General features: G+C 33.6%; 1 protein-coding gene across 4 annotated transcripts in view; it reads right to left on the reverse strand.

Annotated features, from left to right (window-relative positions):
* Positions 1 to 7,733: 7,733 nt before the first annotated feature.
* LOC105251772 (neo-calmodulin) overlaps positions 7,734 to 21,052 on the reverse strand; it is a 44,039-nt gene continuing 30,720 nt past the window's right edge. For 3 of the 4 annotated variants that reach the window (XM_011258779.3, XM_011258778.3, XM_011258777.3), the window contains 6 exons: positions 14,953 to 15,195; positions 11,313 to 11,346; positions 10,055 to 10,156; positions 9,835 to 9,970; positions 9,560 to 9,708; positions 7,734 to 9,217 (listed from right to left, as the gene is read on the reverse strand). In XM_011258779.3, the coding sequence (XP_011257081.1) occupies positions 9,186 to 9,217; positions 9,560 to 9,708; positions 9,835 to 9,970; positions 10,055 to 10,156; positions 11,313 to 11,346; positions 14,953 to 15,195 (696 nt within the window). In that variant the 3' untranslated portion in view covers positions 7,734 to 9,185. Of the gene's footprint in view, positions 9,218 to 9,559; positions 9,709 to 9,834; positions 9,971 to 10,054; positions 10,157 to 11,312; positions 11,347 to 12,043; positions 12,966 to 14,952; positions 15,196 to 21,052 lie in introns of those variants that run through there. The other variant, XM_011258780.3, reaches the window with a different exon arrangement.

The following is a 21,052-nucleotide window of genomic DNA, read 5'->3' on the forward strand; positions in this document are numbered from 1 at the left end:
CGCAACATGAAGTTCCAATACAAATTGTTCGTAAAAGTCATTCGCGATTTGTGGAAAACATGTCGTATAATTCGCGCGATATAACTTTAATAATAACGTGACACACAGTACGTATTTCGTGTGCACGAAATGAACAACAATATGCGTATGCTTCCATTGCGAAAAATTTACTCGTACACGCATTAGTTATCTATCGTCGTAAAAAGTCGCGTTTAGGCCTGCTTGTCGCTTGAGAATATGTTTTGCCATATAATGCATACAACGCAAAAAACTATTTAGATATTTAGATATTTACTCTAGAAAAATAACGTTATGGACATTCCTCGTTGCAATAATTAGTTATTACAAATGCGTTATCTCGTTAGCCTTTCTCTTTGATTCTTCTGAAAATATACCTATTTCATTCACAGCACGATATAGCTCCCTCGTGTAAACATAGTCGCTTTTATTGTTCCTCTTTTCTCCTTTCACCCTTTTTTTATCTCTTAATACACGTACCGATTATAATCTCTAAACATATAACACATCTTGACAAGTATTCTTTTTCTGGAAAAAAATACAACTGCTGAATTATTCATAGAAATCATTCTTTAGCTAGAAAGCAAATCAATATCCGATTTTATCAAAAAAAGCTTATCTAGTGAGAAATGATAGGTCGAAAATATGGCTATTAGACGTCTATAGATATTTAATAGATATTTTCGACTTGTATTTCTCACTGAGAGAATAATACCATGACAAACGCGATCTTAATTTTTTATCAGGAATTGAGATAATTTAATCAATAATATAAATTAAAAATAAAATATAAATTAAATATTTGAGATAATATTTAATCAATTATTTAACTTATGAAATTACTTAAACAATCGCAAGAATATTTATATATATGTGATATCTGAAAAGACAAGTAGCAGTTGAGATTTTCTTCCATTGAAGCTGCGAGAAATCGACCCTTATCGATTTCTCCCCGTTATCTAGATTGAATATGGAAATACATATACATACTCTTGTCCAGTAACACGGCTTGTATTCGCCATAACGTTTAACAGAGTTAATGAAAGACATTTTCTTATTACAACTAGAGAGTTTGAACATCATCGCATTTCCTGGCCGCAGGACGTTTTTCTGATACAACACGATTATTGCCTGCTCGCGATCTTAATTTAATTTCGCATGGCGTTTTTTTTATTTTAGGCGCGAATCAAAAGAGGTTTCGCTACGCGATTAAAGGGAAAAAGAAATCGCGATACAAATACAATTGCAAAGAACGCGCAAAGCTTGTTTTCTCTCTCTTTCTCTCTCTCTCTCTCTCTCTCTCTCTCTCTCTCTCTCTCTCTCTCTCTCATGTTACATGATTTGAAATTGAACGCAACGAAAATTGCGTTTCCCCATGTGGAAAAAAATCTGCTCGAAAATAATCGACGTAAGCGAAGGAAAATATGACGCAACTTCTCAAACGACATCTACAAGGATGTAGCGTTTAAAAATGTTGCATGCCAAGCACACGATTTTCCACCAAAATTTGCCTACAATCACACCCTCTATAAATCGTAAGAAAGCGCTGTCGGACCGAGTATAGTACGACGAAAATCGCATAATCCTTAATGAACGGAAGATCGTGTCGCTTATTGTTAGAAGCGACAGCCCTCGCAATTGTTACAACTTAGTTACACTTACTTAACAATTATCGTTTAATTATATTCGTACATCTAAGATATATAATCAGGTTCTCTCTTTCATGTATCTATCAATGTATGTATATATATAATTTGATTATTATGTGTTTTTTGCGATACTTTAACGTGTATTTGATATTAAGCTAGCTGATAATACACCCTTGTTCCTGTTTGCTACGTTTAGGCGAACTTGGAACATCCTCAAAACGATTCTAAGCGCTCCGAAGTCGCTCGTTCTTTTTTTATAGAATGCGCTTGAAATATTGATTCGAAGCCGGAACCAATTCCGAAGGCTCGCAAAGCACTATAAGAGTAAATCAAATATATATGGTCTTGTTTTAGCAAATTAGAAAATAATAGTGCTATTCCATGAACATTATATATTCGTAAAGAGAAAAATAAATTTTGAAAATAAATTTGCAAAAGTAAATAATTATATTACAAATTTATCAGGAAAAATTTATCAGTTTCACGTAGGATCAAGCTTAAGGGAATATATATAAAGTTTTTACATTCTTTAGCATTTTTATTCGTCCTTTTTTCTATACTTTTATATATTATATAAATATTCTCTAGCTCAATAACAACGAATAAATAGTATATTAATCTATAATTTTTAATCATTTATATTTTTAAACAGAGTTTTTTAAATATTTTTATTAATTTTATATGCATGTTTTAACACGAATTATAAAATATTTATATTCCCAAGGAAGAAAATCGATGTAATTTCTTTTGAGAAAAGTTGTCCCTTAAGCTAGCCCTATATTGTCAATAAAAATAACAAGTAGAGCCAATGAATTGATTATCTATCTGCTAGTCGATGCCGCTACGATATCATCGAGATGAAAAATTTCGTTCAAACGTCGGACGAGGCGAAACTTAATAACTTATGATCAAGTAACATTATAAAGAAGCCTCGAGATTTCTACGATTTTTACAAATTTCATCTATAACTGCATCGAATAGCTTGTCGGTTCTCTATTCAATGTTTGGCTCGCAAACAGCGATCGACGATAAAAGCGAGTAGAATATAACGGAGAAGAGTCTCGATTAAATATACGTTGGAGAGAAGGAAGACTCACGTATCTTTACTTTTGGAGGGCAACACTAAAACGTACAGGGTGTCCAAAGGGATATAATGAAAATATGCATACTCCTCAATCTCGATTCCGCATCATTGTTTGCAAGAATGCATTTAAAATTTCATTTCCAAGACATCCTGTACGTAGGCGATACTTAACGGCAGGCCTGCGAACAATCAATAACATTTGTCGCACCCGCGAGCTTCCAGCTCGCAAAACAATTTGATAGAATATATGCAACTTGTATTACGCGTATATATAGTTGGTACAATACAATGTAACATATATAGGATGTGTCCCAAGCATCTTACACTTTTTCAAATTTCGCAATAAATTTCAAGTTATTTATCATCGAAACTTGCTTCGCAACTATAATTGATATCAAATATTTTATAATAAAAAATATACTCAGCTTTCAATTAAAATTCTACTAAAGTACAAAAATTAAAACTGATGAAAGAAAAATAAATTTTTTTTTCCTATATATCTTGTCTATTAATTTTTTTCGAAAACTTGTGACAATTTTTTCACTTCGATCTGCAGTAAGAAAAAAAGTGCGCGACTTTCGATACATCCTATACAAAATGTAATACAATGCAATACAATGCAATGCATTCCAACACAATGCCATATGATTCGTATTACGCTGCACAGCAGGATTTGGCGTAAGGAATAATCTATAAAAATATCTCTGCTTTGTGGAGCATAAGTGTGACAATATAATAATAAATATCTCTCAAAGTTCGTCAAGAAGTCGATTCTCGCGTTGAACAGAATTAATGTAATCGGGGGAGTGGGACGGGAGAGAGAAAGAATTCTTCCCTCTTTGTTTCCGAGCGAAGAGCTTAAACCGCTAACTCTTAGAGGAATGTGATAGAAACAGTTTATGTATTAATATTGTGTAATAATAACAATTGGCATTGTGCAACAGATGATACAATATAGGAATCGTCATCAGCAGTTTTTATATCGATCAAAAGTGATTAAAGTGATTAAAGTGATCGTAACAACGTTTTTCCTCTTGCCAATATGTTTAAATATTCATTTTTTTTGTCCTTGAAAGAGTTAGAGTCCTCATCGTTTTAATCAACATAAAGTGAATTTAATATTAATTAAGATTTAAAAAGCCATACATTACATTTTGCGTATAAACACGATTCTCACGTTCTATCGTATTATCGACTCATTCTTCTTATCATTATGCATATGATATAGAAACTCACTGCATGTTCACGTCAACTGTGCTTTTGTACTTATACCTGCGCGCGTCACACAATTTCGATATTACAAAGAAAAAGAAAAGAAAGAAAAATGATACAAACGCAAAAGTGTCTCGTAAAATTCAACGTAAGCAAATTTAAATTTTAACAGATGCTTAGAATTATTCTTAAAATATCACGAACTTTTTTCGTCAAATTTAATCTATTAGCTTGTTAATTATTTTTTGCTTTTTAATCCGTACGCATCATACTCATTCGCGATTAGTATAATATTAATATTATAAAAAGAAGCGGGGAGAGAGAGCTTCTTTCCCTTTCATAAAAGAACAGTCAGATTATTAAATTCTAAACTGACGCTTAAGAACCATAATATAACGTCATTTTTCATTTTACTTCGCATTAACTTAATCGCTTCTTCTGACAATCTCTTGCATCAATCACAAATATAATTATTCAAGAAGAACTATCAACAGTAATCTTTTTTAAAAGGGAGAGATGCGAACAAACAGTACTAAATCTAAGTGCGTGACGCTGCAACAACAGATTAGCGACACGTGCCGTCGACGTGCAGCAGCTTATCATTGTCATCGGAGACATAGATATATCATCCTTTTGTGATATACTTGATGCGTGTATTTTTTTTTTTTTTGTAACTGGCGGATCAGCGTATATATCTGCTCTCCTTCGGTGAATTCTCTCAGTTAAACCATTAAAAATATTGTCGTTAGGACGTTATACATTACTATTTGTGACGTATTTATCAAGCCGCTTAGTTTTCCTCCTTATCTACCGCCATTTGCCGTGCTCTGATTCGTTTACGCGCTTAACTTAATCCAGGTCGCGGTGTTTCGAGTCGTTCGCATATGTTAATCGAGAGCACGATCGAGAAGAGCGTTACGAACGCCGACGAGTAGCGTAATCGATCATCTCGAGCATCGGTAAGTTAAAAAAGCATAATCAACATAGTGCTATTCGGTGCTTATTCGAAAGAAAGACATCACGTGATGGGACATCTCCCTCTGAGAATATAAGCGTTAAAAAAATATATTATTGTCAAAAACCACGACTATCTCTTCGACTTTACTTGTATGCGTTGTAGCGTCTCCAAGTGCAAGTTTAGTGCACTTTATTTTTGTATACGTGTCGTGAACGAATTCAACGTTACTGTTACATGGGTATTGTTTTTTTTTTGTTTTTCTGTATCCTTTAGCGTACTTGATTATAATGCAATTATAATGCACCATTGGGAGAAGACTGCCATAGAAGTCAAGTAGTTTCCAAGTTTTCGAGATCGGTGTCATAATTCATCGAATTGATTAAAAATATATAGATCTGTTAGGCATTATCAAAAATAATATATCATTTTTTTATTGATTAATGTTATCAATTTATCCTCTATATAATTTATTAAAACTTTCTTTTGCAAATCAATTTAATTTCAAGCGCCGAAAAAAATGAGTCTTTATCAATGGGCATCGTGGCAGTATTCTATTTCTCGGAGGTGCGATACGTGCTGAAAATAATGTAAGTCAAATTCTGAAGAGATTTTAAGACAGGTACATTATATCGATTCGTTATTCATCGAACCTATGTATATCTCTTATCTAAATGGATCGTACTCCAAAATTTGACTTGGACTATTTTCGCAGCAAAGACTGTCCATTCTGGTTTCATTCGAAAAATCAATCGTTCTATCAAAGATCACAGCTTTCGCCTGCGAAAGTAATGTGCGATGCGTTGATCGTGCGTTACGCGTCTTATGTACAAGTAATTACTTATAACAGATCAGGAGCATTCTCGCGATGATTCTGAACTCTCATCGTTATTGTGCCATCCCATTCAAGATGAAGTCCGGATTCAGTAATCTGATAACCTCGTCGTCAAATGTCGTCAATTGTCGATTAATCAGATTAAAGAGCAACAGAATTATTGTCTATCTCTGTGCACCTGCAAATTACTACGTTTCGTCCGACGAGCGTTTCAAGTCTCAACTGTCTCTCACATCTTGCTCGTACTTGGAAAGAAAAGTGATCGAGTTGCTCGGATCTCGAAACACGCGCGATTTCACCCAATATCTTATATAAAAGACCTTTCTATCTCTCTCTCTCCTTCGTTTTACCCTTCGTAGCGCATATACGTACAGTCAATCGGGATAAATGGCCTTCCAACTTTTACGACACGGCATTCAAATTCAAACGGTTCGAAAAAATGACAAATGTAAATAAAAAATAAAATTACGAAAGCCAAATGCAGATTAATGTGCGAAAAAGTCACGCTCGAACCAGAAGAGGAACATTTCGTGGATTTGGAGCAAGCTTGAAAATGAAAAAATTTGCACGAATTTATATTCTCGTTGGAAATAAAAATATTACTGCTTCACATACGTTTCATTACGTTAATCGATGTTATTTTACAATAATATGTGAATATGTAAGTAGAAATTTCTAAAACAATTATTCTAATTATTTTTCTTCCTTAAATTTGTATCATATTTTGCTGATATTTTTCATACACTTTTATACAAAAGCAATCTAAATGAATTGTAATTATGTAACATTGCAGTTAGATTGTAAAAATAACTAATGTAAACGTCCTCTACCATTTATCGTATTTTATCAATTTAAATGCTCTTTTCAGCTATATATATAATGGGATATAAACGATCATTTTGTGAACACTTATAGAAAATTGATTAAATATCTCGAAGAGAAACTAATAAATTACTTTCATATATATTCAAATAATTTCTTCAAACAAACATTGATTTATATTACTAAACATTATTTAATACACTTATGACGAATACACATCCACATCGTTTTATCTAAAATCTAATTTTATATAAATGTTCACAAACAATGATCAATATTTACAACTCGATAAACACATTGCACAAAAAAATCAAGTACAAACGTGTACGAACAAGCGATAACAAAATTATACATAATATCTATAATAAAATATTACGCGTGCAAGAAATGGGACAGAATTACTCCGATTGATAGTACGCAGGAGATGCGCTTTCGCGTGCTTTTACTCTCGTTACTTCGATCTCTCCGTCCATCCTCGCGTCTCACGCGCTACCCCAATACATATCTTTAGTTTCCGCTTCGTATCGAACCGGGGACTTGCGCGCGCGTGCATGCGTGCGTACGTGCGTGTGTATGTGTATGGAGCGCGGGTGACGGAGAGAGGACATATGTACAATGCATTAAGTATACGTGTATATATAATTACCTCCCTACGTATTCTCTTCACGTGTTATTTTTCTTTCTTGTGATAGCAACACATCATCACGTATATGTATACAATAATCCACAGCTCGGCCATTTTATTCTTGTGCGGTCGCTTCTTTTTTTTTTCCTGTTATTATAGTCGCTAAGTCTAAGTACTACGTACTACCATCTATGTCGCGTGTGTGTGTGCTAACGCGCAGGATTCGTGATGTTTTTTTTTCTTACAACATGTCTCTATGCAAAGGTACGTACGTGTAACATAATGCGTGTATACACGGTTCTGTGATTCGGGACCGCTGACATTGCGGCGAGTGAGACTGATTGTGTGACAACTGTTTGCCACATCCTTTTCGTTCTTTTGCATCGTTGGCAAAAGTTATCTTTCTTTTTTGCCATTACGTCACGAATGAAGAACGAAGGAACAAACGTTCGCGTTAATTACCCTGGTTGAATTGTTCCCGTAGACTTTCTTTTTCTCTTTATATCAAAAACCTTACCGCCACATACTCTTTGACTATAGATACCTGCCAATAATCATGTTGCCACTAATGGCAAGTATAGTCATCGAGGATGTAATTAGCGATTGTCAGAATTGCCGCAACATTAATTCCATCTAATTTATGACCGATGGATTTTTGGATAAATCCGAATGACTTGTTAAATTACTCTCCTTCAAGTAACCCATCAATAATCAAGGACACTTTCGGACACTTTCTCCAACCTCGTAGACAGATAGTAAACTATTCCTTCACGAGATTTTACCGTAATAATTTTTATTTAAATACATCTAGCTTAGCTTCCGAAGCACTTTTTCAACCAGGGCACTCATCATCGATTACAGAACGCGGTATCACGATAATCGACGGGAACATATTCACGCTACGTGTCAAAGCAGAAGAGTTAATTATTCGTTAGCATGCTCGGCGTGCCCGTTCTAAAATTACTAAGGATCTAAACGAAGAAACGATGATCAAATGACATATTTGTGTGTATGTGTGTATCTCTACGTTGGATTACGCACGTCTGCGTGTAATACAAGCGGTAAAAACACTCGAAGTACGAAGTACCTTTCATGAGCGTTGCGTTTCAAGGAAACGCGCAACGCAAAACAGATATCGTATAATAATAATATGTATTTATATATATGTATTATGTAAACATATCGTGTATATATATACTAGTATACTAGTATACTCCGGGACTTTCTCGCAAGACCGTTCAAGGGGGCGTGGAAAGCTAGTTAATTCCTAAATCGCTTCGTAAAGGGAGAGATAAAGATTAGGGGTACGTAATAATCTAAACGAAGCTCGGTTGATTGTTCCGGGTGACGGCAGGTCGCCCCTTCCCCCCTCCCTCCCCTCTTCCCCCTCGTTTTCTCATTTTGACATATAACTCCTTTAGTTATTGTATAACAATACGTTATCGTTATATGTGCCTAGAGTTCACATACTCGTCTAAGATTAGTCCGAAGGAGCGCGAGGTGTGTCCGTGTGTGTGTCTCATATAATGCGTATGTGCAATTTCACGGAAGTAAGTCTCTCTCCTCCTTAATTTTTCGGCCAAAGTCAAAGGCGCAATTCGCGATAATTATTCACGCGTAATCTTCCGAAGATGATTCAAGGACTTTCAAGTTTTCTACTGACGCTACTTACGCTCGGAACCTTCGACACTTATTCGTTAAAGCTGTATATCGTAACATCGGTGCGCCTTCTCTCGCAATTCTTTCGCGTTTTCCGCGATTTCACATCGCGATCGCACATCATGGCTGGTTGATCGACTGGATCGAAGTTTTGAATGTTCTCCTCTCGTCGGCATCTTGAATTTCTGCAGCTTTACGGAGCGTGAAACGACCTTTCGTCCCGATCCCGGAAAGTCGAGGAACTTGGGCGGCGGATCCGTTTATCCTTCCTCCGTTGGAGATCCTCTGGTATCTCTGTGCGAGTTAACTTTCCCTCGATCCCCGAACTAATTTTTCGACGTTAAGATCGTCACGAATTCTAAAACATACCCACAATTATAGTTGACAGGATACTTTTGCGAGCGGGATCGATTCCAGGATCGTAAACAGAGCAATCGATTTGCATTAACGTTTCACCACCTCTGTGCAGAATTTATATCACCGCATGACGAAGAAAAGGAATAATTAGAGAGAGTGTATTCCGATCAAGGTATCGGAGGGAAACGTACTTGTACTCTCTGAGAAAGTTACATATTTCTTTCATGTACTGCGAAAAGTTCAAATTCTCGAGTCTGCCAAAAGCGAGAAGATTCGTCTTCTGGATGTCGCTCAGAGAACTATCTCCAAATATTATATTAACGCAATTACGAAACTGCATTACCTTCGTAATTGACCATTCCATCGCCGTCTAGATCCGCCTCCTTAATCATGTCGTCGACTTCCTCCTCGGACAGCTTCTCACCGAGATTCGTCATTACATGTCGGAGTTCCTTGGAGGAGATTAATCCATCGTTATTCTTGTCAAACACTCTGAAACGAGAGAAAACTTACAAAGTTGTACCGCGTTGGCACTTATCTATATTTTAAGAGCACAATTTTCCACTCCGAAACGTTCTTTCAATGCGACGCAATGACAATCGAGGAAGAGCTCGTTACCGGAACGCTTCGCGAAGTTCGTCTTCCCCATCGGCACCCTTCATCTTCTTCGACATCATTTGCAGGAATTCGTTAAACTCAATGGTACCGTTCCCGTCTTGATCCACCTCATTCACCATGTCGCGTAATTCCGTCTCTGAAAAGGAAGCGCGCGTTTCAGCGTCATTCCGGGGATTTGCAAAACGCACCCGAGATGTATTCGAACTTTTGAGCGACTCACCCGACGGTCTTTGACCGAGAGATCGCATGACAACCCCTAATTCCGCCATCGTAATCGTACCGTCCTCGTCTTTGTCGAAAAGCATGAATGCCTCTTTGAATTCTGAAATAATACAACTTTGCTGTTATCTCGCTGATATCTCGTTACTGTACTCGAAACATAGTTATTGTTAATTGCATTATTGATTGAAGGAAATTTGCATCTTATTACGTGCCGAGTAATTGCTAATTACTAATCTTGATGTTTTGCAAATGTGCTGTATTGCTATTACTATGATATAATCTATTATTTCTATTAATTACAACGCATTTGAATGATTAATTTTGAATTAATCTCGAAATTAATTTTGAATTAATTTCGCTATAAATCGTTTTACATGCAGTTTGGTAGATGATAATAATTGTACATAATAATTAAAAAAATTGTTTACGCGCGACAGATTCTTCCTTTAATTATTATCTTAATTATTTTATAATTAAATAAAAAAGTACATTATCAATGAATTATCAATGAAAATATATAATTATCAAAATATATAATTATAAAATAATAATTAAATATATGAAAGTATAATTATCAATGAAAATGGATTAATCTGTCAAGTTTAGCATTTTTTTATATCTCTTTTATTTAACATATTACCATATGGCTAAGATTATAACTAGAAAGAAATACGAGCATTTGCAAAAAATTAAATTGCAAGTTAAACATAATCGATAACATAGTGTGTCATGATAATATCATTATTATGATATGCATGAATTATACATCAAATATTCATATTTCATGAGACTTTATTCGTTTCGATTATTTTTCAATAAAACAAATATCGTTATGTCTCTCTCGAGATCGTCGAGTTTATTATTATCCTATCTTCGAAATTATCTTTGACACTTTTAATTTCACTGATTCCGCATTCATATAATAGAAAAATAGGAGAAACGGCTGCCAATTGGCAGATACTTGTACCACAGTCCATAATGATTATCTCTATGATATTCACGCAATAATTTTTATTACTTTTTCATTAATAAAATAAATAAATAGATAATAAAATTAATGTATAGATACAATAATTTAGAAAAAAAGATATTAATTTTCAAACTTAATTATTATTAAGAGTATCTTGTTAAAGAATAAAAATTTTAGAAAATTGTAGTAATCTTAAAATCGGATATGATTATTACTTATTGCAATTAACTTTTATAATCTAGCTAATTATGATTAATAAATTATCTATATAATCGTGTTAACTCACCTGCCACCTGATCTTCTGTGAGTCCATACTCGGACTGAAACAGAGAAAAAAACAAACTCATTTCGTACACACATAGTGCAATTCCACCCGTTCTTCAAGTTACGTTTACATAATATACATAGTTTACATAGTAAAGACGCCAAGCGGTGTCTAAAGAACTCGTCTCCTGTTGGCGAACGACCTTGCTCTATAACTACTATCTGCTCTTTCTCGTACAAAATATACAGGGAAGATACCGAAGCAAATTTTTGGCAAAATGCCCGAGACGTTCGAAACTCCGACGCGCTCGCGACGGGAGGTCATGTGTAATGAATTATTAATAATAAAGTGTCGCACACATACAAATGTCGTAGTAAATCTTGTGACGAAACGACGCATTCCATCTCATTGAGATGGCTTCGTAATTTCGAAATCTTTCCTTCTCATGTTTAAATCTGAATCCTATCCAAAGAAATTATATTTTCTCCATTCAATTGTCTAATTTGACAATTTATCATGCTAGTCGAAATAGTTTCACGATTTTTGCAAATTGAAATCTTTCTTCACTACATCACATACATTTAAATCTGATTTACTATCCAAGGAAATTTATACGTATTTTTTTTTTATTTACACTCAATAATTTGATAATCAATCTGTCGTATTAATCGAGATGACCTCGCGATTTCTGTAAATCGAAATCTTTTTACAAATTCTTATTCTCTTCAAAGAAATATTTTTTTTCCACTTACACTCATCTGCCTAATTTGACAATCTATCGTGCTAGTCAATCTACGCAGTTGTCCGTAGGCGTGCGAGTATCTCTTTTCTGTTTCCGCCATGATCTATTGTTGTCACGTCGGGCGACGTATGCCGGAAGGAGAGGGGTGTACAATGAGATTTACGGCGAGATATATTAACTTGAGATTTCGAGTTGACGTGTTTGCGTCTCGTTATCGTCGTATCGACATCTCGTTTCCATTATGAACGCACGACGTTTCCGTCGATCCGTAAAAAAGAAAGAAAACAGAAAACCGCACTTTTATGCGCTCTCTTTCTCTCTCTCTCTCTCTCTCTCTCTAGGGAAGGAAATCGACATACATTCGCGGCGCGATAAATCCGTTGGAAGCTGCTCGGGAAGTCCAACTAATATTTATCGACTACGAGCTCTCCCAAGGTCATTGCTGGTGCCGAATAAGAAAGAGAAGGATTCCTTCAGCTTCTCGTCGTCGTCATCGATCTCACGATTACTTTTACCCGAATGAATAAGATCGAAGAGGATATTTTGGAAAGACCAAGTGATTTTAAGCTCGTCGTTTCCTCGGCTAAATGAAACGTCGAAGATGCTGGATCAAGCGAAATTCCATGGTAATCACACGGACGACACTATTCGAAAATGTAATATTGCACGCGAATGTGACTAAAAATAGCCGACGTGCGACGTATAGTAAATAGAATAGCTTCAAAGTATGTGGATCTTCACGCTTTCCGTAAAGTATACATGTACTCTTGGATCCCCCGGTGAACGTGCCGTCGACTTCGCTTTCTTCCTCGTCGCACACGTTACTTTACGCGCGAAGTTCGGGAAAAAGACGAAGACTAGCTGCCACAACTCTCGAACACTCGGACGCAAACGACGTTCGCTCGATGACAAAGTCTCGTATATGTTCGAGACTTTGGCAACCTTAGTCTGTTTTTAACTACCAGGTCCCCTCTATCGGACTATCGGACGCCAGGTGACCATTTTCCCCTCCACCGACGTCGCACATAAACAGATACTTTGCTCGCTTATGTCACGTTCGCTGGTTGGTGACGATGAAAACAAAAACTTTCGAAAATCATCCTATGTTATCTTTTAATCAAAATATATACTTTTAATTATATGAAATATATCCTTCTCACAATTCGAGAGAGAGAGAGAGAAATTTCTTTAATATTTCAAAATTCATATTTATATTTTTCGCGTTTGTTGAACACATCATATATAAAATATACATAAATATGTATATTCGAATATTTTACAAATCGACTTGACGAAAGTAATAAAAATAAAATGTAAAATTCATAGTAAAAAATATAAAAAATTTAATCAAGAATCAATAAAAAATTAGATGTACGATTATCTGAATATTTTCAAAATTTAACTCTGTCAGCAAAAATAAAATTATTATATACTACTAGAAAGATATAATACTATATATACTGCTATAAAAATATATCTTATGAATGGACATTAAATAGACATATACGAGGCTGCCAAGAATCTCGTTCAGAGATGTAATCCTAAAATAAATGTGATCGAGGAACCGTCTCTAATTACGTCGAATTAGACGAAATGTTTATTTTTCTTCGGTGTATCTTGATTATACGACTTGACTATACGACGTATATATTAACCGAATAAGAGTAACTTATCGATCGCTCATCGCGTATTCAACTGGGTCAGATCATATTTATTACTAATGTGCACGCATTACGCGAAGAGCACGCTAACTTGACAAAGACGATTCGTATCATGATTCGATCGATAATTGCGTTCGCTTCCAAGAACAGAAATATAATTAGGCGTTCTCACGCAAATCGTCTAGGAAAATAATGTGAATGGCCTTAAAATGCGGACAAATGACTAAAATTAGCTAATCTCTCTCTTTCTTTTTCTCGTACTTGATATTTCTATTTAGGTTGATTTTAATATCGAGATATCCGAGAAAATCTCCTTCATTTTATTTTTAATAATGAAACTTTTGTCGAGAGATTTCTTGAAGATAATTTTTAGAGAAAATCCCAAGTGTCACTTGTGAAATATGAAATGATCGGCAATATGATAATTAAACAGATTATATATGTCCTCTCTATATATGTATAAAATTTCATTAAAATTAGACTTTTCCAGTTCACGATTTCCTATGTTTAGTTCTTATCGATATCATATAAAAACGCGTAAAATTAATTGGTTATTTTTTCGATTGATTTGATTTCTTAAATAAAATATTGACTTTTTAAAAATTAAAACCAATTGTAAAGAGAGTTGTTTTCATAAATTGAAAATTTCTGCGATTATATAAATAATTAAACTTTTTCGTTTAAATCCAGTAGACTTTATCAGGGAACTTTTTAATCTGTTTAATTACCATATTGCCGATCATTTCATATTTCACAAGTGACACTTGGGATTTTCCTTAAAAATTATCTCCAAAAAATCTCTCGTCGGAAGTTTTATTATTAAAAATAAAATGAAAGGGATTTTCTCGGATATTTCGATATTAAAATCAACCTAAATAGAAATATCAAGTACGAGAGAAAGAAAGAGAGATTAGCTAATTTTAGTCATTTATAATATATATAATAATAATATATAATTCTATCGATTTTTTCAAAATTATTCAAGATATCAAAAAATGTTTTACATAAAAATCAAATGGTAAGAATATTTTTATTTAATTAATAAAATAATTTTTTTCAAGAATTTTTGAATCGTTTTTGGATCACAATTTCTAAAGTCATCTATCTAAGTCTATTTATCTCTCCCTCGCATGTATAAAATTTCATCAAAATTAGAATTTTTCAATTCGCGAGATTTCTTTGTAAGGGTTATAATAATCAGAAGGAACTAGAGCATGAATTAGAAAAGAATTTCAAAAATAAAATAAAATTCTCTCACCAGATTGATGGTAACGATGAGATCGTACTGTTGCCGCTGCCCCTTCTTCTTGTTCTTGCCGGTCTTTACGGAGGCCGCTTTGGGTGTCACTTTCACTTGGCCTTTCTGAGCTGACGGCTTCTGGGCTGGCTTCGCCGCGCCCTTAGTGCCTGGTGCGACCTTTTGACCAGCCGCCGGCGCCTTCTGACCGGAAGCACCTTTTTGATTTACATGACCCACGCCATCCGCCGGTTTGTTGCGTGCCTACAGTCCAAGAGACAAGATCTCTATTAGTCGTTAATATACGGTGGATTTTCTCGAAAAAAATAAGTTTCAAAAAATGAAGACAGAATATTATCATATTTATGATGCATAATATTCCAAAGTTTATTTTTTTATCTCTTTCTATTTGCTACATTTAAAAATTTTGCAAACCAACAATTTATTGATAACTGTAACATTTCTGTCAAATAGCAATTTTATTTGAAATTTATAATTAAAATTATTATCGTAATTTTCATATATTTTTAATATTTCCAAAAACATATGTATAATAATTGACAGTAAAATTCGATACACCTAAATCTTTTATACATCACGTTTCATGCTATTTTTATATATTTATACTATTATTATAATTAATACTTTTATTTTAGATATTATTATAATTAATATTTATTTTAGATTATTCAAAATCATCGCGTCGACTTGGCACACGTTAAATTTGATTAAACGTTAATCTACGTCTATGTCTCGTGGGTGGAGATCTATAGACTGCTCGAAAAATGGAAAAAATAGATTCTGTGAATAGAATCGCGTGTTTTAACGAGATGCGGAGAGTTTGTTGACCATTCTGCTAATAAGAAGAGAATTCGTTTAAATCAAGACTCGAGTCGTACGACTATCAATGTTTGGTATTAGACGGTCTAAAAATAACCTTTCAATTAATAATTGACTGAAGAACTGCATGTACTTTGCGTGGGCGAATGCCGACGAGATAATTATAGATCTATCCGGTGTGATCTTGACGGAGTCTATGACCCGTGCACATGAATTACGCATCGCGCGAGAGTATAATTTAATTCGAGATGTGTTTCAAGCTTACAATAATTCTACGGAGATTCTATCGTCACGTTCTACTGCAAATCGTTCTCGATATACTTACGTTTTCGAGACATCGTTTGTAGATCACCTGTACAGACAGCTTCCCCCCATTCTCAGATATATTTTAAACATATTTTATTATTTTAACATAAATTCATACTACGGAATAATTTTGTTCGCCAAAGTAGAAATTTTTGGAATTAAAAATATTGCAAGATATATTTTTAAAATTATATCACTTATTTTTCAATTTATTTATTACAATCAATTCATAGCAACGTGTTTATACTATACTAGCGCAGATAATTTGCATAATTGTCAAAATGCATTCTCTAGTATATAAAGTAAGTATAGCAAGCCATCGAAATAGAGTAAGCGAAAAGTGAAAAATAATTTATTATAAATAGACACTTTCTCATTCATAGACTAATTCTAGATTTGTATGATCTATTCTATGATAATATGATAATATAAATATGTAAAATATGTAACCATACATGATCAAAATAAATCGAATTATAATATACGACTAATAGCACATTCCTTATAAATAAAGCAGTAATGCACCAACAACGACCGTGAAGCCAAATATACCTTTGAGACATAAAGCTAGATTTAAATCCTTAATAATAAAATAATGTAAATTGTATATGTAAAATATATATGTAAAATGTCATATCTCAATATAGATTTCTGTGCCAGACACTTTAGAGTTATATTGATTGTCTTAATTGAATCTATAGTAGTATATTTTATACTCTTACAAAATTTACAGTCCTAAAATAAAATTTAGATATAATCCTAATTTATACAGCATCTCAAATGAGATATTTTTAAATATATTTATAAAAGAAAAACTATATAAATCACTCATATTTAATAGAGAAATAAAATATGTTGTATTAAAGAATTAATTTCAATAAAATTAACTTATTCTCTATCTGAAGCAAGATATGAATGAAACTAAACCGTCTCAAAATCACGCCTAAAAATTACGCGAGCCTCGTACGAGCAATTTTTAAACCACACGTTCAACTATATTTTTTTCATATAAAATCGTCGCTACGAGCAATTTACATTAGGAGCATTAACGTCATTTCGATACCGTGACTATTTTATTTGTCAATAATTAAGTTTTTGTACCAACAAGTGTTAACACATAAAGCTCAGGGAGGATAGCTACGGACGCTCCCTTCCCGTTACATTCTCCCGTTTTGGGATGTAACAGTCTGTATAATTCCGGGGCCACCGTTGTCGCGCGAGAGAATCGTACGGAAACGTGGAAAATGGTCGGTACATCGATCGGACCGGGCGTACGTTAAGCGCGATCGTTCGTTGCGCATGCGACGCTACGAACGGATCGATCGCGCGGCCGTGTATCAAAAGTATATCAAAACAAATGCGGAAGCCCCCGTATCATTTGACGGGACACTTGCGCGTTTATTGCACGCAATCAGGCGATGCTTTATCGAGGGGAAAAATCTCTAATGATGCAAATTACCGGTACACATACACCCACACACGTAAAATCCCGCATGTAATTCCGTGTGTGCATGTGTGTATCGTACACTTTTTTTCTCATCCTTTCGACCATTTCCGCATCTCAGGCGCAAGCGTGCGTTTCCGGGAGATTCAGTCACAACTCGGTCAGTTGTTATAAAAATATGCATCTCAGAAATGAATAAAATAAATAATATATTTATAAAATAGGAAATATAGAAATATTTACATAAAAATTCTTTCTTTCGTATATTATACAAATGGTCAATAATAATAATAATGCAGTTGTATGTCAATTAAAATTTCATTTGAAATGTTTAATTTCATGATGAGAAAATAGATATTTCAAATATACATATTTCTCGTTAGAAATTTTAGATATTCAAAGTCATTATTTTTCCTGTTATATACAAACAATAAAATATTTGAAAATATCATTTTCATGAGTTTATATTTTCATTCTAAACATTTCATACATTTTTTCTCTTAGATTCGTTCTTATGTTTTGTTGAATCACATAATTGTTTTCGTAAATTAATTTTAAATAAATAATTCTATTTTGGAAATAAAGACGTGCTTATTTTACAATTTCTTTTGATTATTTTCCTTGCTGTATAATTTGAAACAACATTTAAAATTTGAAATTATCTCTCCATGCAATTTGTAGAATTTAAATATTTCAAACAAAAACTTTTTATTATTTTTAATTATTTAAATTAATATTTTAATTAATATCAAAATTATATTGCTCTTTCAATTATATTTCTTATCATTCTGGAAAATAAAACTTTCAAATAATATTTTAAAACGAAACTATTTAAATAAAATGATCGATAATCTTTATATAAAATTTAATTATCTCCGGAGTCAACGCACATCTCCGTGTTATTTTAATTAAATAAACATTTTTAATAAAATAATCCTGTAAACGTTTTTAACGAATATTAATATAACGAATATTAATATAAGTTTTAATGAAATAAAATAATCAAATAAATCTTCATTTTAATGAAATAATTTGTTTGTTGATTATTTTCAAAGTTTGCCGAATATTAATGTGTATAATTTCAAAAAGGTAAATAACAGTTAGTAAAGTGATATATTTCTATTTGGTTCAATTTGACTTCTGTGAGATTTATACAAACATAATAGACATTTTTCTAGTCAATGTAACTTTGCGCTATATCTATATTACTTATCATGTGTGTATAATTGTACACACGCGAAATGTGTATTAGAGGCACGGTATATAAATTGTATCGCCAAAATGGTCAGTTTTAAAAACAAATTGCTGTTTAAGACGAGCACTCTCAAACTTTCCTTGGAGCTGGACTTTCGCACGGACTTACATGACGTTTTACAATCTTCGTGTATAGCCGCGTGTACGTCATTCCGAGATGTACCCATCTTCTTAATCAAAAACTAAAAAGAATATATCGCGACAATTTGCGACAAGTGGCACTCGATTTGTTAAAGCTCGAAACCACTTGACCACCTCTCTCGTTGCTGCGTAAAAGCGGTGCTTGTAAAAGCTCATTTTTTTCCACTCTCTCTCTCTCTCTCTATCTCTCTCAAGGGTGTGCTCACAGTAGGTATGTACGTCGCGGGAGAAAATTAATAACGATCGCTAATGGGCGCTTACGAAAGTTCCGCGGACGGGGTGCGGGGGAGGATGACTTACTTTCGTCCGGTCGATTAGATCGGATAGCGCGCGTGCATCGTGCCCATTTATCGTCTATACTATGGCATAGTGTGCCGGTTACGTATGTGTGTTAAATTGCGACCGCGGAAATGCGGATTTAGGTCGCTAACTGCGGGCGCTTTACATTACGGAATATCGCGACCAAGGGCCTCTGATTAAAGCCGACCGATGTCCTAAACAGACTTCCGGTACGACGTGATTGCTTATCGTTAATCTAGATGTACATAAAGTTCTGCAACGTGTGCGGAGATTGAAATTATGTTACGTGCCAGAAACGCTTAGAATAAATTGCGAAAGTAATTTAATAAAAACTGCAAATTTAATAAAAAATATTAAGCGTTGTGGAAATAAAAGACGAGTAATTACTAGTTTATTTGCACAGAAATATGAAAGTACGGAGTGTAAAAATTATTATTGCATGTCCAATTTTTATATATGTATATATCGTCAATTTTATAATTAATTTGTGCTTAATTTTTCAATCAATTTTATAATTAATTTGTGCTTAATTTTTCACGAGTACATTTTGAAACAAGATGTATATCAACGTTGTTGATAGAACAATAGATAATAATTGGTCTTTGATCTTTATTAGATTGTAATCGTCAATTGGTCATGTTAATAAATTTCCAATATTATCGAATATTTATGCAAATAAGTATTTTCAATAAACATCGATCCGAATATAATTGTCTTTAAAATACTGCAAAATTCATGGAAACGAATTGCTACGGCGAAAAGTTTTTAACGAGTACTTATAAAGCTATTCATCACGAACTTGTTTCCGTCATCTTGATATCCTGCACCCAATTAGATGAGATCTCGAGAACACTTGTATACACATCAGCGAATGTGAGTTTTAGTAGCATTATTGTAGACTTGAAAAATGACTTTGTCAAACTTTTTTTAGGCCACAGGATATAGCTAGTCTATTTTTTTCAAAGAAAAAAGAATTGCATAAAGCGAATTCGCGTGCTGCGTATACGTTGTGTGGAACTTTATCTAGATCGTTGCCTTTTTAGGTAACGTTACGTGTTCTGTATATGCATTTATTCTTTCGCAGCAATGCGGCTGACTTTATCTCACTGTATTATTATTTTCTCGAAAAGAGTGACAACAATACCGCAGGGACGAATACGTAAAATGTACTCAAATAAATATCATGAGAGATACACAGTTTATCTTATTCATATCTCTCATAGCCGAGAGAATATACCTTTTAAGTTACTAGTGTCATGATGTTTATGTCACGAAGATATACATCTTTAAAAGAGAATAGGTCTTTCCGTGCATAAAAAATGCAGTATTTTCATTCAAAATAATATATTTGCTATTGTAGAATATCGCCATCAAGCTACAACTGACAATTGAATGTAATTGTATTGGCACAAGTAGATAAGAGGACGCACTAAATAATTTTTATATAGTTATAACTGGATCTCTCGATTTGTTGGCAACCTAGTTACTAGTTTTATTTGTGACAATCTTAACGTGATTTTTTTTTATTCTCATGTATTAGTAAAGTATAGTTGTGTCGATAAAAAAAGTTACAATATTTGTTTCTTCCCTTCTTTTATCCTAAAAACATAAAATCGTACATAAATAGTCAGTAATAATATTCAATTGAATTTTGTCAATTCAATTTAAAGACAATGTTTGACACTCTTTACATCTCAATCACAAAACAATCAAAAAACGTTTTAAAAAATTTTCTAAATATATATTATATTTAAATTAAATTTTTTCCCAATTAGTTGACGAGGAAATCCTCACGAATATTTACATAAATGATTCTATTTGATACAGAATTTTTCG

This window comes from Camponotus floridanus, unplaced genomic scaffold (assembly GCF_003227725.1).
Source record: "Camponotus floridanus strain SB8 unplaced genomic scaffold, Cflo_v7.5 scaffold4, whole genome shotgun sequence".
NCBI classification, from domain to species: Eukaryota; Metazoa; Arthropoda; class Insecta; order Hymenoptera; family Formicidae; genus Camponotus; species Camponotus floridanus.